We start from the raw sequence: 27333 nt of genomic DNA, 5'->3' as shown, positions 1-27333 counted from the left end.
TCCTATAACATTATTTAATGACGGATAGCTAATATAGTTGAGATTCTTTGTTACTGATACGAAGGACAAGGCAGTATTAACAAAATAAATACACAAAATGAAAAAAGGCATTGAAATTAAATGACTACTATGCTATGTAAACTTAGAGCAAACAAACTCTACAATTAACAAGTGTTCAGACTTCAGAGGAAATCTCAACAGTAATAGAATAACTCGACTCACAAAATTTATGTTATACTTGATGTTCCGTATGATCGTGGCCATGCGATGAATAATTTAAAGATGAGTTTCAAGCTACCAAGTAAACATACAAAAGCATCAACATATGATTAATTACATCATGTTGATAGTAATTACCTTCTTGAACATCTAATTGGATCTAGAAATTATCATTTTAAAAAAAAGTGAGTGTAAAACCTGAATGATATTCACTCTGATAGGAATTTCTTCTTTATTTGTCAATCCAATCCTTGAATAGCAACATCATGTAAAGAGGAACATTCACTGCTGCAATGACAGTGAGCATTCGCAGTGTGCGTATCAATCTCTGGATTATAATTTTTGTCTTTGATTTGCCAGTTCTGAGAGGCATTCTTGCTACAGGATCAACACCAATGCCTGAAGCAATATCCACATTCACAGAGTGATCTCCTTCCTGAGGAGTATTTTTTCTAGCAGCTGCCCGCATTACAACATTACCCCTGACAGCAGATAAAAAAACATACAATGCTGAAGTTTTGTCCTCAATGTGTAAGAGATAGGGATAATTACATTTCATGATGAATCAAACATATAATAATACTTCTACATGATTGCATTGCCACATATATTTTTCCATTTACAGAGTAATAATTGAGAAATGAAAACCAAAGTTTACCTTTCCCCTAAGCCCCGGTCATTTGAATTTACAGTAGATGGATTCAAGGGTTTCTTTACAAGATGCATTGTTCCTTCCGCATCCCACATCATCTCATATTCATAGTTAGCATCCTCATCCTTTTCTTTTGTTTCACTTCTAGAAAAGGTGCAAGCTATTAGTTGTTTACAAAAGCCAACTAAACCACAACACTGATGCCACAAACTCGTGCCACTTGTTGGCCAAAATAAGGTAGCAAGAAGGGTCAGAATAAATAGGACAATATACCTGACAATTATAACAAGATAGAATTCATTAAGAAAAGGCTAACTCAAAAGATCAGGTGGTAGTTATATTGACATCATTATAAGCATTTAGACCTACCATATGTAAATGTGTGTTTGCATTGGAAGGTAACATAGATGAGTCAACAATGCCTCTTCTGGAATGGAAGCTTTTTGAAGAGTTGAGTTATCAACTGATAACAGCATGAAAGAAGGATACAAGTTTCCTTGTTGCCAACTTATAGTACCTAGGGTGTGCTGCACACTACTGTCAGTTTAATTGTCCAAACTCTCAAGGAGACTGTTCAGGCAAGATCAGTTTTTTACCTCATTTACAGACCCAGATTTAGATTGATGGGTGACAGTGCATAGATCGTGATCATGACCAGATAAAATAAGCTTCTGTCAAAACCAAAACTGTTAATTCAGAAAGCAGTTATCTTCACTATAGTCACTGACTCACTGGTCTTAGTTCCCCTGTATTCTCAGTCACCCTCTACTTCCCAGTAATCTCTACAGGGAAAATGAAAACGACCCTAGTATTTTTATAATCACAGCACAAGATCTTTTAAAAATGAAAGACAAATTGAACAACCCATAGTTGGCAAATCCACCATGAATTTTTTCCCCCACATCCGTATCAGGTTGGAATAGCAATGCACAACAGTCCAAAAAGAAGATAGATGACTCACAGGTTTGATTGTATCCAATAAGTACTTTGAAGACTTCTCAGAAACGTAATTTTGGTACCTGGATGAAATAAAAGCCAAACCAAACCTCAGCATCTCTGAGCTACTTGCATACAGTTTGTGTAATTTTCATGCTTCTCACATGGTTTGAAAGATGAGTAACTTACGATATCTCATTAGTATTACCATTTATGGCATGATGTATCCTCTGAAATATAAGAAAGATTTGTTAATAAGTTTCAAGAAGTGCAGGTAAGAAAACATTCAGATTTCCAACACAACTCACTGCACCACACTGCTGTGATGGCCAATGCAATGCTACATACAATGTGCTTACTATAGATTCATTTCAAGAAACTTAAATAAAATTTACCTGATTGATAATTGGGGAACTACGATGAGGACCACAGTACGTATCATCACGCCGATATAAAGGAATATGTGACAATAAGACTCTTGGATGAACCACATCACCTAGAGAAGTGCAAAAGAAATAAGGGTTACAAATACAATAGGACACATGATCCAACCTAACAATGAACTATATTTATAGCCCAGTTCATACCAACAGAGATATTCTTCACAAAATCCCAAGTTTGAGAAGTCAGATGATTTTGTGGGTGTCCTGTAGAAAACATAATTAGTTCCGCATTTTCAGCTTGGTCAAAATTTCCCAGTGACACATATATATAGCATATGATTAAAATTTACAATATTTCAGTTATATAAATTAAGTTAGATATTTAAAATTTACAATATTTCAGCTTTGATAAGGGTTTTTGATTAAATAAAAAAACTTGGATGTTAGATAAATCAGGATTACATATTACTCTGAAAATGATACAAGTGTGATGACTTGGTACAAAAAAAGAAGAGTACTAGCAATTGCAGATTGCTACTTAAGAAACATGACAGCCAAATTTATAAGGCAAATCCCAGTTTACCATCCAGAGTTTGTGCATCAACAGCAATAAAATCCACTTTTCCAACTGTAAATTTGTAGTTCCTAGTCCCAAATGCTTCCTCATAGCGTTGGATAACCTATGCTCATGTAATGATAAAAATGTTAAAGAGCAAAGAAGGAGCCAAAGGAGAGAAAACAAGTAATGGAAAGTGCAAAACTATAAAAATCTGAATCAAATATCATAAATTCAATTGTCAATTATGTAAAATTGAACTGAAAAAGAAGTAAAGAACCACTTAATAAAGCGTTTTGAAAATTTTAAGACATAGTTTAAAGCCTGTTTTATATGAATCACAATAAAAAAAGACAGATATCTGACATATTCTATTGCCAAATGTCATTTTACAGCAGTCAAAATCAATTATCAGGCAACTTCAAAGAATTTCTGTGACATCCACAACCAACACAAGATGAAGGCAATCATTGTTACAATAAAAATCTGTCATGTTTTGTTATTCATATTCTAATAATATCAATAATACGTAAATGTCAATAGTAGTTTATACAAAATCTCATCTCACCCACCATATATGTCATCAATAAGTCCAAATTTCAAAATGGGAAAAGATTTTACAGACTTCCTAAACTTTTAGCCCATTAGCAAATAGAAACCTTGAACTTTGTTTTCATCCCAACTACTCCTAAAACTTCTTGTATTAATCTCTACCAAAAAAAAAATTCTTGTATTAATACAATAGTCCCTTCAGTTAACCTTCCATTAACTCACTAACAGACAACTCATCCTAAACCATTGAGATTAAATCTAAGCCGTTCAGTTTATTTTTATTATTATTATTTTAAAAGTTTTTTGTCCTGATTTTTATCTTTCTGAAGTCTAAAAAAATAACAAAAGAAAAAGAAAAATAAGAAAGACTTTCGAGACCACACCTGTGACTCCATCTCGCCTTTTTTCTTCTTTTCCATTCTCACAAGGTCACGTTTCACTCTCTAAAGACCTTTATGATAGAAATAAATTAGTGCAAAGTCCAAATGCTCGAGTCTCTTCCCATGCTCCATACATTAATGAGAACTAGTGCATTTTTGGATAAAATCCTAAGGCCACATATGTCTAACTCGGCCACTGATTTGAGGATTCCTATGGGGGTTGCTAGGTGCAATCTAAGGGTTTCTTTTACAATGGTATGTAGGTTAGGGACCTTAGCAATATCTTAAACTTTACGTTCTCCATATTTCTTTGGGTTGTGTAGCAACTCTGCCATAGCCCATTCTATTATGGATGATGTTGCATCCATCCCAACGATAAATGAGTCTTGCCACAAAAATGTGAGACAAGGAGATGTGTGACTTGGGAGAATAGACGAAATTATGAAAAGACGAAGATGAGAATGAAGTCATGGGCGTCGTCTTTGAAGTCTTCTTTTTTCATTTTTGTTAGTTCGTTTAGATTTTAAAAACATAAAAAATCAGGAAAATGTGTTTAAAACAAAATAAGATTTTTGGTAGTTTTTTTTATATATTTTTGAACAGCTAAGATTTAATCTCAAAGACGGATCAACACAAGTAGTTCATTAGTGACTTAACAGAAATTTAATAGAAGGGTATATTGCATTAATACAAAAGTTAAAGGAGTAATTGGGATGAAAATAAAGTTCAGGGTATCTATTTGCAAACAAGCTAAATTTTAAGGGGTCTATTTACTCTTTTCCCAATAATCAACCATCCTTAGGCATAATAAATGCAATTTCGCATCCCTAAGGTCTTGAGACCAATGTAACCATGACTACATTCTCACATTCTCAGTCATGTCTTGGGCATTTGACTCCCTTATAGCTATATATCATACATGTCAATACAAGCAACCTTATAGTTATGGGACCTTGGGAGTCAAAAGTTGAGCTATAGCATGTTGAAATACCTCTGGCTTTAGAGAATGAAGACTTTCATACCCAATATCATGGTTTCCTGGAATGTAGTAAACTGGCATGTCTCTGTATTTTCCTTGTGCATTCAAACCAAATATATGTTTTAAGCGACTGAAAGACTCCTGCCACCTGTCCATCCCAAAGATTGTAAAAGAATTTAATATTAGGAAATTTTGAGTGACTGAAAATACAACCAAAGGAAACAGTCTTTCAAGATAAATGAGTCAAACCATAAATTACTTGAAATTAATCAAAGACAGCTCCTTAGCATGTAATTATATAAAAAGATGACAACAGCAATCTGGGCTTTATTTTTCTATCTTTTCCTGTTTTTAACAATATGGAAATTTAATCTAAATATGTAATTAACGACTAAATAACTAATTGAAATAAATGATTCAGAAAACAAAAGGGTTAAAACTTAACATTAAGCACCAAAGACTTGTTTGATGATTTGGTTTCACCATTACGCTCAAGTCTTTACCAGAGACTAATATATAAATTATCAGTTGGATACTATGCGGTGCTTGTTTGATTATTTGTTTAGAAAGAATTCTTTGTAAAACATAAATAGAAACTGGAAATATCTCTTTTTTTGCTTTTGATCTTTTTGTCCGAAAAAATTCTTCCTTAGAACCAAATAAAATGAAAAAGAATTGACATCCAAACCATTAAAAGTTACCACCCCTTTGGTTACTTTGTTTTCCAAAGTGAAAACCATCCTAGGTGGAAAGGGCTAATTGGAAAAATTATACATGGCATTATAGATAACATTAAACTAACTATAAAATTGTACAAAGCTAAATTAACAAATAGAAATATTTATTTTCAGGACTTACTCTTCATCTGATAAAGAAGGACCTCCATCAAAGTAATCACCTAAAAACAATATGACATCAGGTTTGAAAGGCAGGACAGATGCAAAGAATGATCTACGCATGTTTAAATCAGTGTAGAATTCTGCAAGTTCCAGTGCAAGTGATCTTGCAGGAAGACGGAGAGAAGTTTTATCCATGAGCTGTTAAGTTAAAAACAAAGCATATTAAATGATAAGAGAGATGCACATCCACAGAAACATACATTAATAGAAGTGCACAAACAGGCATATGCAATGAAGGTATATTTATCACAAACATATGTATGCCCATAACCATAAGAGAAGAAATATTAACCTGTGGATCTGCAATAACAGCCACTTTAACATAATCACCCTGATAATTCCCACTGTCTGTTTGAACCTGCTAGCAAAAATCAGAACATCAGCTGAGTTAGTTATGCATTTTATTATGTTTAGTATATGAAATTGCAATTGTAATGTAAGAACATTTTCAAATATGCTGTAAAAGAAACAATCATAATGGCTTAGGTTCCATTCACCTTTTCAGCTACAGCAGCCAGGAATCATCAAATATTCAAACTTTTCAAAATTCAACAAAGGATAAATAGTGTATGCATTGACATTGTAAAGAGTTTTTACATTGTCAATCAATCACAAGTATATGATAAGTTTAACGAAGATTTCGGGTTGATTGATAATGTAAATATTTTTTAGACCGATGGTGTATATAAATTAAACTCTTCAACAAAACCCCATAAATAATTTCCAACAAAACGAAAATAAAAAATTTACAGATCCAGCATATACCCTCCCCACATTCCTTTCTAGAATCACTACATGTAAAAGCTAACAACCTTATATTTGAATATCCCAGCTACTAGACTGCCTTAAATTTCACAATTCACATAACCCATAATTATTATTATTATTTTTTAAGATGCAGCTTCATTATTCATGAATTTCCCCACCTCATAAACAATATCCAACAAAAATAAGACATTTCTGATTTGAGTGTAGAGAATACAAAATATTGAGTGTCAGTGTGACCCAGAAATGAAAACAGTGAAAAGATGAAGACTTGATAGTTACCGTTGAAGAAGAAGAAGAAGAACTGCGGAGAAGATGGGGCCAGGAACAGGTGAAGAGGGGTGGAACCCAGTAAGCGAACATCTCACCATAGAGAAGGGTTAGTGCCCATAGGAGACACAGTAACAGAGATAACTCGTGTTGCTTCATCACCGATACTGATATCAAATCAACGCCTCATTGCTTCACTCATGGCAAACTACACTATCAAATGAATTACGCTACCATACAAATTTGGGTTAACTGTTTTTTTTTTTTTTTTCTTGAACTTTTTTTAGTTTTCAATTTAAGTCCTTAATAATAAAAAAATGATCATTCTTGGTCTACGAAGTTTTTCTCCGTCAAAATAAAAAACAAATCCGAAAAAACAAGTTAAAAAAAGATCAGATCTGAAATCATATCAAATCCAACCCCAAATTTATAATTTAAAAAAGGATTTAACTTATGTTAAATTTAAATATTTTTAACTAGACTCTAAAAAATATTAAATTTATAGTATTCATAGTTTACAAACTATAATTAAAATTAAAAAAATGCTATATTATTCAGTAAGTAATTTTAATTTTTTTTATCAAAACTATATTCAATAAATTAATTCTAACATATTTTTTTATATATTTATGAAAAAAGTTAACATTATTATATAAATATTAATCGATAAAACTTTTGTATATAAATTTATTAAATATGGATTCAAAATATTATTTTATAATAATTATATTTAAATTATTCTTTAGTATAAAAAATTCAGCTTCATCATATGAATATTATTTAAGAAAAATATTTATTTAGGAAATTATTTAAAATTATTTTATACAATATATAAGTAAAACTAATTTTATGGGAATTTAAAGTATATAAAAAATATTATTTATTATTTAATATGTAATTATGTTAAATAGTCATAGAAGAAAAAGTTTTGTCTTTCATATGCACTTGTACTCAAAGAAATATCTTTTGTTCACGATGAGTTCAAACAATTTTATCTTTCATATGATATTTGTGATTTCTACCATAAAATCAAAACTAATTTAAATTATGATATTATTGATCAAGTAATTTAAATTTATTTTGTAACAACAATATGGTTAATAAATTAATTCAAAACATATGTAATAATAATAATAATAATAATAATAATAATAATAATAATAATAATAATAATAATAATAATAATAGAGATTTTTGAGTAATAGAATGATGAAGATTTTTTTTATCTTATAAGACTATCTTTGGCAATACATTTTAATTAGCTTTTTTTATTTTTACTAGCTTAAAAGTTCATTTAACTATTTAGTAAACAAACTTTTTTAATAGCTTCTCGGTGGCTTTTAGTTTGTTTTTTTTAAATACTAGGTTATAATTTCTAACTTTTATATTTTGTTTCATTTTTATTGTTGATATATTTATTTATTTTTCTTGTTATTTTTTAAAATAAATCATGATATTATTATTTTTATATCATTTTACACTTTTTAATTACTTCAACTGCTAGTTTTATTAAACATTTCTAATTTAATAAGTTAGTTTTTCAACTTTCAGCTACCAACTTCCAACTATCAACTAATTTTTTAGCTTCTAACTAGTTTGACTGAATATAACTTATGTATAAATATGAAAGAGAGTAAAAGATAAAAAAGAAAAAAAAATTAAAAAGAAGTGAAAGAACATATAGAAACAATGAGAAGTTTTGAAGGAAAAAAATTTCACTTTAGTGTCCGCATTGACATGTGTCTAACAAAAAATGTATTTTATCAAGAGTAGTAAATAGAGATAAATAGACAAAAAAATGAAGAGGAAGAAAGACTAAAAAGAAAGAGAAGTTTTGAAGGAAGGATTTTCACCTAGTGTTGGCATGTGTTCGACCAATACCTTATTTTTATTAAAAGTAATAGAATAGATAGATAAATAGAATATAATAGAAATAATCAAATAGATAGATATAGATATAAGTATGAAAGAGGAATAGATAAATAAACGTTGTCTAACATAGCCCTCCTCTTAAAGAGTAATAGATAGATATAAATATGAAAAAGGAAAAAAATTAAAAAGAAAGAGACAAAAAACTATAAATAAAGAGAAGTTTTGGAGGGAGAATTTTTTTACCTAGTATTGACATGTGTTCAACCAAAATCTTCTCTTATTAAGAGCGTGATAGATAGATAGAAATATGAAAGAGAAAAAAGGATAAAAGGAAAAGAGAAAAAAACTATAAAAACTTCGTACCCCATTATCCAGAGGCTTTTCGCTATGCGAAGGTATGGGGGAGGGATGTTGTACGCAGTCTTACCCTTGCATATGCAAAGAGGCTGTTTCCGGATTCGAACCCATGACCAACAAGTCACAAAGGCACAACTTTACCGCTGCACCAGGGCTCGCCCTCGAAAAGAGAAAAAAACTATGAAAGAAAAAAAAGTTTTGGAGGTAGAATTTTTTAGATAGTGTTTAAAAGTGTCCAACTAAAATTTTGTTTTATTAAGAGTAATAGATAGATAGTAGATTATAATAATGAATTTATTGAAATCAACCCTTGATGTTGATTAATGATTAGTATAAACCAAATTCCAGTTATCCGTACTTATCAAGAGAAGCTTGCTTGAGGTTGATTTCTATTGACATTTGAAAGATGGAATAGTAACCAAGAAGCCACTATGGTCTGCTACACTTATTCATTCCTCTTTTTTGGATATGATTTGATGCACTTAGAGGGTTATTTTATTGCTTGATAATGCCCTTGGTGAATAAATGGTTAATTTCAAATATCATGCACAGCCATTATGTGTTCACTACCCCCACCATTGAAAATGAACCTCACGTTTAATGGGCAAGAAAGACTTTCTAGTTTCTACAGAAAACAGCCAAAAAGATTGATATAGGGTCAGCAAATAATCATGAGAAATGTACATGAATGTTACATCTCTAATAAGCTTCCAACATGTTCCTCTGTTGAGTGTATATCACATCCCTCTAAATAATACATATCCAGTAAATAATATATCAAAAATTGTTGATTGTGCTACTACCGTTGGGCCATTCATCTCTTCAGTGATTGTGTGCACTTCTGCTTTTGGATTTAGGCCTCAGATTATGTCTTGAAGCATAAAATTTTAAATTAACTCAAGGTATCTAATAGTAAACAACTGTCTACCTGAAAGCACGTCATCTTCACAGTGTATGTACACAACTACACATTCTACAGTGTCTATTTTATTTCTTAAAAAAAAATTGTCAAATCATGAAGTCCCTAGTTCCTCTTCTGGTAGAACATAGTTTGATTGCTCTAGCACACAATTAAATCTCCTTTAGATAGCAATCTGAGAGAAAAAATGGACATTAGTGGTTTTCTGTCCTACTGTCATATATGATCACACAGGTGTGTGCACTAAACCAAGACCACTGATTTGAGTACTTTTAAGAACAGAAGGGACATAAAGGCGAAGGGTGCATAAACTGTTACTTGTTTTAGTTATCCATTTCATTACTGATTTACAGATCAAAAAGCACGGCATGTAATGTGAGAGCTGAGGTTATTCCACATATCATTTGATAGCAAATTGACTCCTTTGTGGCATTTTCTTTAGTAACAAAAGTAATCCATTTGGAATGCGAATTTGGCTTCAATTTGAGATGTCAGTTGTCATGTTCCAGATGTATTCTCACTAGTTTCATTGATCTATTAACACTTGCTTACCTAGAATCAAGTAACTCATTTAAAGCATAAAAATGCAGTCTTGTATATACAGAAATGTAAAGTCAGAGAGTGGAATTTGTTACACCAATTACCAAGTAGTTCAATTACTCTTGAACTATGGCAATATAGTTTGTAAAGAAGAATAAAATAAATGGTTTTGTGCTGGATGGTGTGGTATATAAACGAAAAATTGGCCTCTTTTTTTCTCTTTTGAACTTAATCCCTGAGTGTTATTATCTCCTAAAAGAAAGGGCCGGCATTCAGTAATGTGAAATCAGTAAGTTTATAGCACTACAATATTAAGATTGAGAAGTAAAACAAGAATAATATAACATAGGTTTGCATTGTCTAGGATGCTGTATTCATCATCAGAAAGATTTATTAGAAGCTGTTAAAAGTTCCAACTTCCAAGAATAGAAAGTTCTCCAGCTCAAAATGGATGATAACATAATATAATTCACAAAACCTTTTTCTAGCCATAATGTTGTGATAGGGGGGGGGGGGTCAACATTTACAGTGGTAAAAATGATAATCTATATTTATAGAAAAGCAAAAGAGAAAATTTGCACAAGTATACAATGTGTCAAGATTTGTTGAGGGACAAACATTTCCCTCAAGTCTTTATTTCTGTGTTGGCTGGTTGTCTGATCCAACATTCTTCAGCCATTCAACAACTTCTCTGATGCTTGGTCTCTTGAAAGGATTGTGGCTGACACACATGCAAGCCACATCCAGTACCTTTAGCATCTGTACTTCAAACCCCTTCCCTCTCAGAAGAGGGTCAAATACTTGATCTTGTTTTCCTTCAATCCTCATTTGTTGAACCCAGCCAACCAACTCCCTTGACATTTTTGGCTTGCATACATCTACAGGCCTTCTCCCAGTGATCAGTTCAAGCATGACAACCCCAAAGCTGTACACATCTCCTCTCAGAGTAGCCACCCACGCTTGTCCATACTCTGGTGGAATGTAGCCTAATGTACCTACAAGTTCAGTTGTAACATGAGTATGATATGGAAGAATCAATCTAGACAACCCAAAATCAGCAACATGTGCCTCAAATTTTTCATTAAGGAGTATGTTGCTCGACTTTATATCACGATGCACAATGTGTGGCTCGCATATCTGATGCAAATAAGCCAAACCACAGCTTGCACCTTGTGCGATCTTCAAGCGAGTTGGCCAATCAAGTTGAGATGCACCATCAGGCTTTTCATGCAACCAGTAGTCCAGGCTTCCATTTTCCATGTAATTATACATGAGAAGCCGGAATCCATCATGCACACAATAGCCTTGCAATGCCACCAGATTCTCATGTTGTGCTGTTGACAAAGCCTCTACTTCTGCTTTGAATTCCCTTTCCATGAGGCCCAAGTCTCCTGAAAGTTTCTTGATGGCCAGTGTAGTTCCATTTGGTAATGTTGCTTTGTAAACCAAACCAAAACCGCCGCATCCTATTATGTTTTCCTGACTGAAATTTTCAGTGGATTTTAGGATCTCAAATATGGTAAGGTCCTTGGTTTCATTATTCTTGTTGGGAAACAATACCACTAAGCTAGCCTCCTTGTCAACCTCAGGATGAACTCCATTGTTGGAATAGGCAGAAATTGATTCCATTTCAATCTTGTCAGACACTCCTCCTGGATTGACCCTCCTCTTGGAGAGTATCCACAGTGTCAACACTCCTATCAAGGAAGCAAAGCCAAAACTGACTCCAATGATGAGTACAAGCAGCACTTTTTTGTTTGAGCTGCGACTAGCTGCAGTAGTATTAGTATTTTGTTGAGAAGGACAAGAGCGCTGAATAACCAAACCGCACAATTGCACATTTCCTTCAAAGCTGGAGTTGGAGAAAGTATCAAATTGACCACCAGTGGGTATCTGTCCTTGAAGATTATTGAATGCTACACTGAAAAAAGACAAGAAATGTAATCTTCTGAGGGAATCAGGAATTTCCCCAGATAGTTGGTTTCCGGAGAGGTCTAGTTTCTCTAAGTTAGTCAAGTTTGAAAACTGAACTGGTATACTGCCAGAGAAGTTGTTCTTTTTCAGATCCAGCTGATGAAGGACTTTGAGTTTCCCAATCTCAATAGGGATACTTCCATTAAGGTGATTGCTTCCCAGATATATTGCTGGAGGTAGGCCTGAAAGCTGATTATATTGCAGTAGGGAAACATTGTTTGCATTAGCAAACACAGGTAACTCAAAGTAAGTCCTTTCCACTTTATCATTTGCCTGCTGTGATGCCAGTGCTGGGAGTTCTGTGAGCTCTACTGGAAATACTCCTGTAAGGAGGTTAACAGACAAGTCCATGTAAAAAAGCTGAGAAAGTTTACCCAACCAAGGAGGAATTGGACCACTAATTTGATTAAAGGACAGGTCCAAGACCTCAAGCTTCTTCAGTTTTGCAAGCCAACCTGGTATTTGACCTGTGAAATTACAACCACCAAATCCTAAAACCTGGAGTTTTTGGAATCCATCCGGCTCTATTATGTTCACATCTTGTGGTATCATTTCATTGAAAAAATTCTTGGAGAGCATAAGGGTACTAAGGTTCTTGAGCCCCCTGAGTATTCTAAGAGCCCCAGTGACATTCCTCAACTTGTTAGTAGAAATTGATAGGAAAGACAAAGACTCTAGTTCAAGTATCTTGGGTGAAATCTCTCCCTCAAGTTTATTAGATGCTAGCCTCACAGCTGAAAGTGACTTGCATGCATAAAGTGTTGGTGGTAAAACACCAGTAAAATGATTGTTGCCAAGGTCAAGTGTGGTAAGTCTGAGGAATCCTGAGAAATTGAATGCAGAGAGATTTCCCTCCAAGACGTTGACCCTTAAATTCAATACCACAAGATTGACACAGTTCATCAGAGATTGGGGCATAGTACCTGTCAAATTGTTGACATGAAGGAGTAACCGTTCCAGCTTGGAGAGTTCACCAATATCATGGGGGATTGAACCTGTGAAATGATTGGAGTAGAGCTCCAAAACTGTGAGGTTGCTAAGTCCAACAATGCCATCACCAATTGTTCCAGTGAGTCTATTAAGGGGCAATGAGATTTCTGTGAGAGAAACAGCATGAAAAAGATCACTTGGGATAGGCCCTGAGAGAAAATTGAAACCTGCTCTGAACTTCTCCAACTTGGAACATGCTCCTAGTCCAGGCTGAATGGCACCATCAAATTCATTGGAGGAATAATCCAAGAATCTGAGAGAGGATGAGTTGTTATGGTCATTAATGCAAAAGAGAGAAGTGGGAATATGACCTGTGAGACTGTTATTACTAACATTCAAAGACACAAAACTCCCTCCAGCTGCTGCAGCTGCCAAGTGCTCAAGCAAAGAATTTGGAAGTGCCCCATTGAAAAGGTTACTAGACAAATCCAGCTCCTGAATAACACCATCGCTGCTAATATCACCAACAAAAGGTGGCAACTCACCAGAGAGACGGTTGTAGCTCAAATCAAGAACCAACAAGTGATTGAGCAATGAGAAAAAGTGGTGTTGGAGAGTACCAGACAATCTATTATGGGAGAGATTAAGGTGAGAGAGAGAAGAGAGGTTTGTGAGAGAGGGGGAGATGAAGCCAGTGAGGCCTCTAGATGGTAGCAAAAGGTGTGTGACTCTAAGATCTCCATCACAAGTAATGCCTTCCCAGCTACAACAATCAAGAGAATCAGACCAATCAAGAGAAGGATAAGGTGGAGAGGTGGATATGTTGCCAGAGAAGGCCAAGAGGGACAGTTTATCAATCTGGTCACAAGAGGAGACTTGGAAAACAAACAAGGACAAAAGGAATAAGGAGACTATGATTGAGACCATTAACTTGGAAACCATGTAAAGGGAATATGCAGAAGAAGATGAAGATGGTGATGGCATGAGAAAAACTGAGGAGGAGAGAATGGAGTGTTTGAGGTGATGGTTGGTCATGAGAGAGTGGAGAATGGAAGAAGGAGAAGGAGGAAGAGGGGGACATAAGGGGGTGAGGAACCAATGTAAGAAGAGATTGTTGGGGTAGCATGGGAATGAGGAAGACCATGACCATCCATTGACAATGGAAGCAAAATGAAGGGTGGGAGAGAGAGAGAGAGTGGAAGGGTGACGTTGACAAGTGGGGATTTAGATATATGCATAGATAATGTATTAAGATTTTAATTGTCATCAACATCAACACTTACAAAAATGTAAAAAAATATTATTTTACATCATCCATTCATTACGATTTTTCTGTCAATAAAGAATTCATTACAATTTAATGTAAATATGATTTTTAAACTAATGTTTTTTTTTCTAAATCAGATGTATGCTTTGTTTAAATAGAATAAAACTGTTATAAAATGATAAAAAAATTCCTCCAAGAATTTAGTACAATTGTATATTTAAAACTTGAATTGATTATATATCTAAAATTTGAATTAAAATTACTGTTATATGTCTGTTTTTTTTTTGTGGAATTGATTTAAATGATCATTGGTTATTTTAAAACTAACAAATGATAGTGGCATAAAAGACTTATAAAATAAATTAAAATTAATCCATGTTATGTAAGTCAATTTGTTCTTCTTTTAAGTTAATAAAACCCTGTTTGATAAATGAGGAAGATACATGTGACAACTAGTGGAGTAAAATTGTTTGTGGTTTAAATTTATGTAATAAATATTTATTGAGAGCTCCAACATGTCATTAATATCTTACTATTAGTATCTAATTGGATAATATCAAAGGTTTTCTTGGTTCTATAATTATTTAATTTAAAAACAAAAATAATGCAGTATATATTAAATGAAATTGCAATATAATAAAAAGAGGGCATTAATAAAATATAATAAAATGAAAGGGAGCGTTTACTTTTGGAGTGGAAATTGATGATTGAGAAGTAGGCCAATAACATAACGTGTACAAGGCTGCTCTCTCTTGCTTCTGGTGGAGGTCGTCGTGGACGGGGGTTATTATTATTATTCCCTCTCAATTCTCTCAAGTCTAAAATACCCTCTTTGGATACCATAACAAATCGTGCTTGGTCGGTCAAAAATCCCATGCCTCTTGCTTTTCTGTCTTTCTCAAAATTACTTTTTTTCAGATTCTTTTAAAAAATATACATGTCTATATTTATATTTTTAAAAGAATAGTAATCAAATATAAATATATTTATTTTAAAACTAAATTATAATTTGGAACTTCTTATAATTCTTAATTCACGATTTTAGTCTTTTTGTTTTGTTTTTTAATTTTGGTCTTCTATTTTAAAATATATGTAAGTTTTATTTAATTATCAATTTTGCATATATTTTTGTATTTTTATATTTAAACTAATTAAATTATTTTTTATAATATTTTAACGGAATATATTACTCACGTCAGGTTCAATTGGATAAAAAAAAACACATAAAAATATTTTAATGGGAAATTGGGCATGAATGCTCGATTCCCTTAAAAGAATCCCATGCATATTAGGCAAGTTTATTTCTAGATCCTATGTTGTTAGGACTTAGGAAGACTAAAAAAAAAAAAATTAATAAATGTAGTTTTTTGACAGAAAATTTATAAATGTAGTTGAATCGAGAATTTTGAAAATATACATTTATCTATATTGTTCATTCAACAGCTACTTTTATGGACCTCATATTTTCTTGTTGACTTTTTTATTCTAAAAAGTTGGGCAAATTTAATATTATTGTGCAAATTATTTTATTTATATATAAAAATTATTCTTAACACTTCATTATGTTTGTTAATTATGATAAAAAAATCTAATGTTCTATTTTCTGTAAAATTTAGCTGCAATGATACGTAAACAAGAAGTACATGAGAATTTTAACACTTAAAATTGCCCTTCGATCGTTTTGTAAAACTAATGCTACTTTATTCTCAAGCATAGACGAGCAATTGTTTTATTTTATATCGGTTGCTTGCTTGAATTGATCATGTATTCCTTAAATTAATTGTCAGCAGTCAAAAATCTTCTGCTGTTTGCATGTTTTCGCAATTACACCATATTGCTTTCAAAGTAATCAACTCTGTTGTGTTGTATGCTGCCGTCAGAAACGGTTTTCGTCAACAAATGCCAATTTTTTTTCTCTCTTTTTCTTTTTCATATGGTGTCTTCTTTGAACTTTATCAACTTTCATCCAACAAAACCCTTCTCTTCTACACCTTAGTACTTCCTCCACACTCTCTCCTCAACATCTTTACTATCTTCAAACCTTACAAAATTCTAATCCAACCGAAACATCATCTCTTTTGACTTTTGTTTTCTCAGAAAAATTTCATGGTTGTTTAGACTGTTGTTCAATCTTTGGACATTGTTCATCAACATATGATGGTTTTTACCAGGGTAGAGAGAAAAGATCGAAATTGTCGCAGAAAATGGCAAAAGAAAAGAGCTAAAGTCAAGAAGAAATTGAGAGACTTGAATAGTTCGACAATGCTACACAAGGTGGTGATGAAGGTGAAGAGGAAAAGTGGAAATAGTGGCAATACGGAGAGTGGTGGCGAAAAAGAGGTTGTTTTGACGCCAAAGAAGTTGAGAGAAGAGCAACGTCATCCTTGTCCTCGAGGGGGTCAATATTCTTCTCGTTCTTAAGATGTGTTCAATCGCCATTGATGATTCTTTCTCTAACTGATTTTTTGGGCAAAGTTACAAACTTTTCATCCTAGAGAAGCGAAACCCAAAGAGATTTAATTGAACTTGCAACAGGGTGCAATCATATCCTTTTACGTGGGAGAAATAATTTTATATTAAAATATTAATTCTAATTCAACATATAGGATTATAAATATAAACTGTCATTTATAAAATTAAAAACATACATTAAGTGATCTTAATTTTTTGGCTTTTTGTTTACTTGTTTTGTGGGGAAAAATGAGTTGAGCAAGACGGTGGTATTTTCATGTTCAATATTTTACAAATTAACATTAATGAATAAAATATATAAACTCATTTTTATGTCTTGAGGGCTTTTTGTGTTTCTCTTATTAAAGTTTAAATTTCTATTAGGCATCTTTATTCTTTCGCATGAACATTTTAAAAAAAAATAAGAGTCATCAGAAATAATAAATCTAAGAATCTCGGCATATAGTAGAACATCCATACAAAAAAGATTCGCCTCTAACAAAATATATAAATATATCGAATAAAATCTTTTTCCCTTACTCCTAAACAATGTACTCATATTCATAATGTCCTACATAGCCTATAAACTACTGTACCTACAACTAAAAAATTATCTTTTATTAATGTTTTTTTACACAATCTTTCATTAATGTTGAACGTACACATCTTCCAATTCTTTTTTATCTTCTTAGTCTATATTATAGTAGTTGGATGGTTATTGTTAAGTTGGTCATAACCTTCAACATTTGTCTTCTTTTTCACATTTCTTCCTTATGAAATATGTTTGCAAAGGAAATGTTATATCATTACACCTTTACATTATAGTAATGAGGTGGTCATTGTTGACTTAATCAAAACCTTCTAACTCTATCTCCTTTTCACGGTTCTTCCTCTTAAAATATGTCTGTACAAGATGTGTTATATCATTAGATAAAGACATTTTCATTTTTTCCTCTAGATGAAAATTAGGAAATTATCCCTTGAGTAATTCACACTTCTCCCAATTTGTTTCTTCCAGATGACGATCCTTCCGTTGAACTAAAAGGTAAAAAGTGGGGTTTTTTCTCTCTTTCATCTAAAGATAATGCAAAATTTTAGAAGGTGACAAGATATAATATTTGAACTGACCTCCCTTGTTGATATACTTGTTTTTAAGTATATTTTAAGTGCATAGCTCTTTGTTTGAAAATCCTTTAGCTAGAATGCAATAATACCCATTTCCTTCTTATCATCCTACACTATAGCAATGAGTGTGTTAGGAATGCAGCAAGTGTCACTTGTACAAGTAAGAAAGTATTAAAGTGAGTTGTTGTATCCACAACGATTATGATTTAATAACTTTACAAGTAATTGATTAAGCTATTGACTCAAAATTAAGAAATAAATATTTTTTGATAATTTTAGGATTTAATGAAAGAATGAAGAATGCTACTGAAAAAGGTTTTAAGAATTTAAATAATGAAGGCAATTAGGTGTAAGATCCCTTTGATTTTGTCCTAAAGTAATTTCTTCCCTTCTAAATCCCCTCTAATGCAATTCACATGCAATTCCTCTAGTTTAGTTTAACCCTAATTTTGTCAATGATAAACACTTTATTCCCAATTACGCACCCTAATCCTTTGTGTGAACAAAATTTATCATAAGTATTAAGAAATGGAAATTCACACAAAAAGCATGGAATTTATCCCTATCCCTGGCTCAAAAGTTGTGCAATTATTGAATTGGACAGTTTAAGCCCTAATTTCCCAATTACTAGATTTAGATCATGAACCAATTTTCAATGGATGTCACTCATTGAAGAGATTAGACATAATTCATTAACTAAATTGACAATAGTTTTAAACCAAATTACATCCTTCTCTTTTTTTTAAAACAAATTACATCCTAATATAACCCCAACAAAATTTATATGTGGGAATCTAAGATAGATATAAGAGAGTTGAAAACTAATATCATTCCTCAATCAACTCTAAATCTATCTTATATATGTTAATTTAGGAATCAAAAGGCTTCTGGAAGACAATGAGATCTCACATTTCCTAACTCTTCATGATAAAATAAACACATCTTCCTTCCCTTACTTCAATTCCAGTCGGGGGAGTGGATGCAAATTCTTCCCCTTCTGAATCAGGTATATTTTGTCCCTCTGTTAGAGGTGTTCTAGAAAAAATTGAGATAGATTTCCTTGATAACATAAAATAACCAAAAAGGGGTTTAAAAACTCATGGAATTACTAAACACTAGACAAGAAGTAGAAAGCCATGGACTCTTTAGGAATTGAACCCAAATTCCTCAAGATCATTCAGCATAATTTTCAAGCATTTCCTCTTTTTTTTTTTCTTCCCTAGATCAGTTATAGTACATTAGGAAGAAAAAAATACTTATTGCAATATTCAAAAGGTAGCATAAATTGATAAATCAGTTAATATCAACAAAAAAATATGAGTTAACATTTACGAAGATTCCAATGCAACTTTTTGCATTACAAAACTGATTCAAAAAATATACTTCTCGTATTTTATAACATCTTTGGTGTTCAAGTCATAGATCTTGCAAATGTCTACGATGGCATGTTGACTAAGACCATCTTGATCATCTTCTAGAGGGACAAGATTCTCTAGTTCTTTGGATGGCCTCAACACCTGATTCATACATATTGATTAGAAGAAAAAGAAAAAAAAAAAGACATGTCCACCACGAATGCTTGCACAAAAGATAATACTGTTACACGTTATAAACACTCTAAAAAAGACCACCAGGGAGAGAGGAAAAGACAATATCATTTATTTATTTATTAACAATAGGACTATGTGATGGAAATGTGTGAACCTAGAGTTGAGACAACAAAAATCTGTTCTCTTTAATTTTTGATATTTTTCACTGTATACAACAAATTTAAAACAATGAAACTATTATGATAATCATATTACTTCTACCCAAAAATGACTAGGCATTGACCTATCACCCCACCCCAAACACCCTCACTTCTACCCAAAAACAAAATGTAGTTAAACAAAGTAAATGTGACATAGTTTGCCGATCAAACAACACTTAAATTCATTAAAAGCTAATACATGAAAATTATAAATTAGCACAATAAACGAATATACTAAACATAGTTTTCTTCTAGCTCATGCATGACATAATTTAAAGTCTGCACGGGAGTTGGTGAAGGAACTCGCCACTCCAACGTATAATTGGTGCATACTCAGAAAGATTGTTTTTCAATCCAGGATATGTACATATGGTGCATACTCGGAAGATTGTTTTTCAATCCAAGATATGTAAATAATTACCCAACACAGTTCATGGCTTTGACTTGAAGTCTTGCTGCTATCTGAGACTAGCTGAAACAGCTTCTCACTTCCCTAAACAAAATTATATAAAACAGAGAAGATAATTAATGCAAGATAAATGTAGTCAAAAGCCAAACTCTAAAATTATACTTAGAACCTAAGGAATAAGAATCAATGGTTAACATCTACCGGGATAACAAAAAAATATAAGGCAAATCCTTGCCAATTTGACAACTATACAGGAACCATGCAACTTTAACTTTTTTTAATTACTTCTAAATCAAATGATGCCCATATTGATTTACACTATCGACTCCCTGCATTTGAACCATATGCAAGTTGACCAGTTGTTGAATTTCCAAAAAAACATCTCATGATATTCATAATTACTAAATAACAAGCTTGACAAGAATATAATATCTGTAAAAAAAGTCACTCTTACATACAATTAGAAAAGTTGATAAAGACATGAACAGTAGAAAGTCCTTGTTTGTGACAGCGTTAGCAATAGAACGAACATGTAGGACTCTCCAATGAGAATAAGTGCTAAATAAAACACAGAAGGACGGGACATTAGGCAAAGGTAAAATCTGCAAAGTAAAACTAAGATATGGATATCAATTGACAAAACAAGAATGAATTACATATTAAAGAAAAAATGTAACAAGGCAATAATATATTGGTAGTTAACATTAACTTAACAACATGAGTACGCTAAATGCTGAAGTCAATGGAATTAACGAAAATCAACCATATCAGTATTTCCGGTGGAGAATTGCTAATAGATAACAGTTCATACAAAGATGAAGTAGTAACACTTAAAAATTAAATCACATGGAGCAGTAATACAATCGATGTTAACACAAAGAGTGAAAGGGAGGAGGACGAGCAAGAAGCAAGAATTACCTCATAGCAATATGTCTTAGTCTTCGACGAACAAGTTAGAGCATTCAAACTGAAAATATATATTGTTAATGTTATCGATATACAAGGTTGAAAAAAAAAAGCAAAACTATCCATAGCGCTAACTTTCCTTCTTCTTCATTCACATCATGTTTCCACATAAAATTTTCAAACGCAGATTACTCTGTAGTAGAATTAAAGTAGAGAACATAACAACAACAAAATTTATACACAAGCAATGATCGATGGTGATGGAGAAGCACCAGTCCAAACGCAGCAAAATTTTCAAACGCAGATTACTCTGTAGAAGAGAATGATCGATGGTTCTGGAGAAGCACCAGTTCCTGCCACGTAATGGGAACACGAGCAATTTGGCTCTCAAGGTGATGGTGACCCTAGGATAGGAAAGTGGAATTTGGGTGTATATTCGGGAATAAGAAGAATGTGGCTGAAAATCCAATAGGGATGAACAGAACAGTTACAGACTCACAGTGGTGAATGACGTATTCGGAAATGAAATCAAACCAAAACAGTTTTTCGGATATCTGGGGAACATAGAACAGAACGCGTGGAAGGGGTCCTATGTATTTACTATCATATGTTTTATTAATGTTTAATACTTTAATGTACATTTTACTGTTTTACCTAATACTTCCTCAAACTTCATTATTTATTTTTTTAAGTTGTTATAACCCAATTTTCCTATCTATTTATCTTTATCTCATTTTTACTTACAAAATTGAAGTTTCTCATGAATTGCAAATAGTTATATCAATGGTTTGAAATTTGAAATTTATGTGAAAATTAATTTAATTAAAATATAGTAGCATGTGATCTAATTACATGTTATTATATATAATAACTTTATCGAGTTTTCTAACCCTATATCTGTTCCTAAATTTAAATATTAATTTAAATTAACTTGAACATGCATCTCAATCGAATTCAACTGATAACAAACCAATCCCATTCAATACATAGGGTTGGCTAGTGAGGAATAATGCTAGAAATTCAGCATCATTCATATTAATGAAAAGTACATAGATAAATTTTGTCAATGTAAATCGCAGTCATTTCCACATAATCTATTCCAGATTAATAATGAATGCACACATCATTATTTCACAGATGACTACGCCAATTTTCTGGTTATCACCATTTTGCTTCAAGGAAAAATGAAAAGAAATTGATATTAAACAAAGTCAGTGAAAAATTATCGTGTTCAAATTAAAATTATCAAATGAGAATACTTAATCCACCCAAATTGGCCCAACATCTTTTTTAGATTCCCTTATTTTTTTAATAAAATTTAATTAATTATAGATATGTTATTCTCAAAAAAATTAGTCTAATATTGATATGCATCATTTTATCAGTTTATATTTTCTCAAGTTATTAATATTTTTCAAAACAATAAATTGAGAAAAGTGGGGTTCTATCTTACACTTTCGGAGACTAAGGGATTTTTGTTTTGGTCATTTTGGTCAAGTGTGAAAAAATCTTGATTGCTGGGGGTTTGATCTCAGTGAGGAGAAAAGTTAGCAACATATTATCTGCGGAAAAATAAAAAAAGTTGGAAAAATTTACTTCCTATTTAACAAGTCTTCCTGCTAATTTTCAATAATTTTCGACCCATAGAAAAAAAAATTAGAAAACGTGTTATTAACCGTTTTAAAGTTTCTTAGATATCCTTTACATTAACACGTTAAAACTTCAATAATCCATTCAATTTCAATACACGGCTAGTCGCTAGTGATTATTGTATCAGTAATATTTACAATGAGAAAAGAGAAATAAAATGTTGAAATGCCACAATTGCTTTGGGGCAAATTCTGGATCAATGTGTCGATAATACAACAAATACAAATTATAATGATTATGACAAAAGAATATGTATAACAAGCAAAACTTATACATTACATTAACATGGCTAATTCTAGTATCATACATGACTACTCACATTGACAAATCCCCAATCATGGCACAAGAAAATACGTGTGCTGGTCCAGAGTCATGGGCTCGAGAAAACCGTTTTTTGTTGTCATTCATTTTCCGCTACAATGTTTGGCTCCTCACCTTGGCAAAGATACTCATCACACATGGATGCTGATCCCCAGTCCTTTCTCAACCGCAGGATGTCTTCAGTGAAAGTGGAACCAGGGGCTCCAATGAACACACTAGACATGGCACATATACTTTTGTCCAACATGGCTTCCACCTTCGGCATGAAAATATTCGTAATGCACATCAGCATAAGAAATTCAGAGTGCTCAAAACACACGTAAAGGACTAGATTATATATAGTAAAGAACCATGCTAATTAACTGAAATTGTAGCACAATATTCTTAAAATTTTAATATAAGCCACCGCATATTTTTTCAGTGATTGCACTAATTAACTGAAATCGTGGCACAATATTCTTAAAATTCTATTCCCAAGCAGGATAACTGATAGCAAAAAAGTTGAACACCATGGTGCCTAAAGTTCTTAAACTTTCATTTTTCTGATTGAATGAGAGTGATTAGATTTCATCTACGACACTTCAAAGATTGTCGCAGAACTTTGGATAATAATCTCAACATGAAGGGGAGAAAAAAGGGTGAGAATTTTTCCAGATGTAGCACACATGAAATGCAAACAAAAAAGGCAAGCATGTTCAATTATATAGTCTTGTTAACAGTTTTATTATTTGTTTAAAACAAACCAGAAGACCAGATATGGAATGTGTATTGAGGTCAGTAACAGTGCTGACTTAAATTTTAAAGCACATTAGAGTAGAATGAAACCACTGTCATCTCACCTGTGAATCTCCATCCATTCTATGCCTGTACAACAGAGCATCCCATTTTTCTGCTGAATTTCGAGCTGGACGTATTACAAGAGGAACAGGCCTGCCATTCAACACAACTAGTGACTGAAGCAGACCGGTTTCACTTTCTGCTGCATCCGTAGAAAGATAGATGATAGGTGCATCGGCCCTCTCAACGACCCTCAAGATGCAATCTGCAGCTTGAGTAATGGAGTAAAAGCAACTTGGCTTCTTAGCATTACTGCAAACGTGAAAATGGATCATCAGAGCAACCTATTTTTTGGCATTGAGCCATGAAAATGCAATTAGCAATTGACTTGTAAGAAAACAAGCAGATAACAGGCAATGTTTACAGTTTACATAATACATACATATAATATAATCAAGTCATAAAATTATGAAAATAATGGTCAATGCACAAACAGTCAAAAATTACAAATTATCTTGTAAGGTAATTTTGTTGACTTATATAAGTAATTCCTTAAAAGTTAGAGAAAATAGGTTTAATTCATAAATTATCATGTGTAGTAAGTTTGTTGACTTCTATAATAACTACCTTAAAAGACATACTGCCAGTGATTTTTTATTGGTTATCAGTGTAAAAGATTTTAGATTAACAATGGATAGCTATTAAACTCTAAAAGTTATACTTATCATGATTTCTAATTGTTTGATAGTGTAAAACTCTGAACACTTACTGTGCATAGGAATTAAACTCTAAAATTATATGGGTTATCAGAGATTACTAAAAAAAAAGGAAATGAAAGAAAGGGGAATACCAGAATTTCAAAAACCCATGTCTCCGAAAGTGCAATGCAACGAAGTTCCTTCCCAGGAATGTCTGAATAAACCGCTGAGCAGTGAGTAAAATAAGACGATTAGGTTCAATGAGAGTCGTGCATTTGTGAGCAATTGGCCCACCCGGTTGCATCACCCATTCCCGTTCCACTTCAGCATAGAACACATCTCCAATTGCCATAACATCATCATCAAAGCTAAACTTCCCCAGCACATCCTGAACCGTCTTCTTCTTCGGATTTCGGGTATCCTCATCCCACACAGCCACAGGCTTACTCATAGTCAAACCCAACGCACCCAACTTCTTCAACCGTTCATCATCCAAGTAACAAGGCTGAGGCTGCGAAAAGTAGCACAAGAACTTATCGATGTGCAAATGCCCCTTCTTCAAATTCGAAAACACCTCAAACGAAACCACCACTTTCTTCCCCAAGCACTTGTTAATGTGATCAATGTCCACAACCCTATCGTACTGGTAATCCACCTTGGAGCTAGGAATCACCAAAACCCTATTTAACAACGCAGCGAAGAATATGTGTTTCTCCAGACAAATCAAATGGTTCGACATTTGCCCCGAAACGCATATAGCGAGCAAGAATTTACCATCCTTTGGGTTCCACTCGATGGTTTTCCTCTGCGACAAGTTCTGATCCACCGTTCTACACCTATCGTAAACGACGCCGTTTAGAGTAGCGTTTAAATCCAACTCGGGCTCGATTGCGTTGTTTCCTGTGGAATGCGGATTTAACAGAATCTGCTGAATCTCGCGGTTGAGGGAAATCTGCTTGAAGATAGAAGATTTCAGATCCTCTAATAGGTTCGGATCCGAAGCGTTGGTTCGGAGCGTGTGGTTCCACGCAGTTAAGAGCGCTTGCTGCTGTTGATTTAAGAGGTTGATGGCGCGCAATTCGGATTCCTTCATTCGATCGGTGAGGGAATCGAATCTGAAGGAAGAGGTTGTTGAGAAGAGTTTGTGGAGATCGGTGATTGAGAAGAAGAGGAGGAGGAAGAGGATAGCGAGGATTGCGAAAATGTACTTCTTCTGGAGCGTGAAATTCGCGCGGCGGAAGCGCGGGGAGGGATCCTCAACGTGGAAAGCGACGGCAGCGGGGGAGGACGGCGGCTTGCGGTGGTTGTTGTCGACGAGGTTGCGGTGGTCGTCTTCCTCGTCGGAGGAGGAGTCCATTTGAAGTGGTTTGTGGTTGGCCACGGCGGCGAGTGAGTCAGGGAGGGAGCGAGGGATCAATCTGAGTTAGTGACTCGTTCGGCGTGGCGCGTGAGTGAGTGAGTGAGTGGCAGTGAGCGAGTCAGCGACGACGATAAACAACAAAACATGTGTGTGTGCGGAGGAGATGCCAACAGAGGAAGCACAAATGAGTCGGTAGTTGGGACCCACTGAACGTTTCAACTAGTGGCTGTTGGATCGGCCCAACTACTGAAACCATAAAGTATTATGGGCTTGTGTTGTAGGACATTTGAAGGATAAATTTTTTTAAAAAAATTTAATAAATAAAATTGATGTATAATCATGGTTATTATTATAAGGTTAGTAGGAGACAGGATAATTAGTCATGTAGCACTTTTTTTTTTTTACAAGTGGTAGGAAGAAAATGATATATGTACCAGTTACAATTTACAACTACTCAATTGTCCTTGCTAAATAATATCCCTTATGAGGAATGTCTAACAAAAGAGGTTTTTAATGATTTTTTTTTTATAATAATTCTAAGGTAATGTTTGCCACAAGAACGTTTTAACATTTACAATAAAGTGATATATTCAAATATAATAAAACTATTTTCACGACATAAAAAGTTTTTGGAAATGATAGTATGTGAATAAGTTTGAATAAATTTTCTCATTTTCACTCGATTCATCATGTTTTTTAAAAATTTGAGCACTGAATTTATCAATATAAAAAAGTACATGAACATTAATTACGTTTGCTTGAAATATAAAGAACAAAAATACATTTTTCACAAACTTTTCCATAATAATATTGATGATATATTAATCTTAGAAAAGTTGAATAATAACAATATGAGAAAATATAATTTACACACTCACAATATCATCCAATCAATCATTGATATATGATAAGTTCGTTAACTTTAAAAAAATGTTTTAAATTCATTTTTATTATGATTTCTTATTAACCGACTGTATAATTAATAAAAAGAATTTTGTGGAAATCTTAGTGAACTTTGCTCGAAACAACATTACTAAAAAGAAAACCTCGGCTATAAGCTTTCTAGTTTCTTTGAAGAAAGCTTGAGCAATGGAACTATTCGTCGCAGAAATCTCAAGTGCCTCATCTATTAGGAATACATTTTGTTTTATTTCATGAATGTAAAAGGAAAAATGCTACTAGCAATAAGAGAAAGCACAACTTGTAAATATTATATTTGTTTGCAAACAGCCAAAAAAGAAAACACAGCCTGAGCTCATATTTTGGAAAAGGAAACATTTTTTCATTGTTAGAGGTCGTTTAGTTTGTGAGAGAAGCTTATTTTTATAAACTAAAAGAGAGAGAAAATAATTCAAATAGTGCCTTAATCATTTCATCTACACAAATTAGTGAAATTAGCATTATATCACCTCTATCTTAAAGTTTGAACAATTTGT

The 27333-nt window shown here is 33.0% G+C and overlaps 4 protein-coding genes across 7 annotated transcripts; all 4 read right to left on the bottom strand.

Moving 5' to 3' along the window:
- Positions 1–110: 110 nt before the first annotated feature.
- On the bottom strand, positions 111–6860 carry LOC114390965 (uncharacterized protein C630.12-like). 3 transcript variants are annotated; one of them, XM_028351922.1, is made up of 13 exons: positions 6604–6860; positions 5849–5917; positions 5516–5694; positions 4670–4805; positions 2774–2870; positions 2395–2454; positions 2203–2303; positions 1997–2037; positions 1833–1890; positions 1468–1542; positions 1241–1398; positions 878–1144; positions 111–701 (listed from the first exon to the last, which is right to left on the bottom strand). In XM_028351922.1, the coding sequence occupies exons 1-13, from the start codon at positions 6748–6750 to the stop codon at positions 452–454; spliced, it is 1638 nt and encodes a 545-aa protein (XP_028207723.1). In that variant the 5' UTR covers positions 6751–6860; the 3' UTR covers positions 111–451. The 3 variants fall into 3 exon arrangements, with proteins under 3 accessions (XP_028207723.1, XP_028207724.1, XP_028207725.1); XM_028351923.1 differs by having other exon boundaries at positions 202–701; positions 5849–5914; positions 6604–6750; XM_028351924.1 differs by having other exon boundaries at positions 435–701; positions 878–1012.
- A 3769-nt stretch (positions 6861–10629) lies between these two features.
- On the bottom strand, positions 10630–14401 carry LOC114390550 (tyrosine-sulfated glycopeptide receptor 1-like). The gene has a single exon (XM_028351303.1). It carries the CDS (start codon positions 14216–14218, stop codon positions 10913–10915), a length of 3306 nt encoding a protein of 1101 aa, XP_028207104.1. The 5' UTR covers positions 14219–14401; the 3' UTR covers positions 10630–10912.
- A 4892-nt stretch (positions 14402–19293) lies between these two features.
- On the bottom strand, positions 19294–21674 carry LOC114390492. 2 transcript variants are annotated; one of them, XR_003661923.1, is made up of 4 exons: positions 21364–21674; positions 21104–21152; positions 20198–20269; positions 19294–19543 (listed from the first exon to the last, which is right to left on the bottom strand). XR_003661923.1 is itself a non-coding variant. In XM_028351229.1 (4 exons), exons 1-4 carry the CDS (start codon positions 21215–21217, stop codon positions 19397–19399), a joined length of 477 nt encoding a protein of 158 aa, XP_028207030.1. In that variant the 5' UTR covers positions 21218–21674; the 3' UTR covers positions 19294–19396. The 2 variants fall into 2 exon arrangements, 1 of the variants encoding a protein (XP_028207030.1); XM_028351229.1 differs by adding an exon at positions 20644–20787 and having other exon boundaries at positions 21104–21674.
- Positions 21675–22812: 1138 nt separating this feature from the next.
- On the bottom strand, positions 22813–26100 carry LOC114390749 (O-fucosyltransferase 36-like). The gene is made up of 3 exons (XM_028351626.1): positions 24690–26100; positions 23902–24151; positions 22813–23318 (listed from the first exon to the last, which is right to left on the bottom strand). The coding sequence occupies exons 1-3, from the start codon at positions 25892–25894 to the stop codon at positions 23142–23144; spliced, it is 1632 nt and encodes a 543-aa protein (XP_028207427.1). The 5' UTR covers positions 25895–26100; the 3' UTR covers positions 22813–23141.
- Between the last annotated feature and the right edge of the window lie 1233 nt (positions 26101–27333).

The sequence above is a fragment of the Glycine soja genome, chromosome 16 (genome assembly GCF_004193775.1).
Source record: "Glycine soja cultivar W05 chromosome 16, ASM419377v2, whole genome shotgun sequence".
Lineage (NCBI taxonomy): Eukaryota > Viridiplantae > Streptophyta > Magnoliopsida > Fabales > Fabaceae > Glycine > Glycine soja.
The sequence above is the reverse complement of the archived record's forward strand: the minus strand, read 5'-3'. Positions and strand labels throughout refer to the sequence as shown.

Bases quoted from the DNA above. Each gene is read 5' to 3' on its own strand.
- LOC114390965 (XM_028351922.1), bottom strand. From the start codon at position 6,750: ATGAAGCAACACGAGTTATCTCTGTTACTGTGTCTCCTATGGGCACTA. The intron at 5,918-6,603 runs GTAACTATCAAG...GATTTTTGCTAG, and splicing joins CTTCTTCTTCTTCTTCAACG to CAGGTTCAAACAGACAGTGG. The intron at 2,304-2,394 runs GTATGAACTGGG...GCACTTCTCTAG, and splicing joins TGTGAAGAATATCTCTGTTG to GTGATGTGGTTCATCCAAGA.
- LOC114390550 (XM_028351303.1), bottom strand. From the start codon at position 14,218: ATGACCAACCATCACCTCAAACACTCCATTCTCTCCTCCTCAGTTTTT.
- LOC114390749 (XM_028351626.1), bottom strand. From the start codon at position 25,894: ATGGACTCCTCCTCCGACGAGGAAGACGACCACCGCAACCTCGTCGAC. The intron at 24,152-24,689 runs GTATTCCCCTTT...TCACGTTTGCAG, and splicing joins CATGGGTTTTTGAAATTCTG to TAATGCTAAGAAGCCAAGTT. The intron at 23,319-23,901 runs GTGAGATGACAG...TTCATGCCGAAG, and splicing joins GAATGGATGGAGATTCACAG to GTGGAAGCCATGTTGGACAA.
- LOC114390492 (XM_028351229.1), bottom strand. From the start codon at position 21,217: ATGGATAGTTTTGCTTTTTTTTTTCAACCTTGTATATCGATAACATTA. The intron at 20,788-21,103 runs GTAATTCTTGCT...TTTACTTTGCAG, and splicing joins CTAAGACATATTGCTATGAG to ATTTTACCTTTGCCTAATGT. The intron at 19,544-20,197 runs GTAATTATTTAC...TGTATGAATCAG, and splicing joins AAAGCCATGAACTGTGTTGG to GTGTTGAGGCCATCCAAAGA.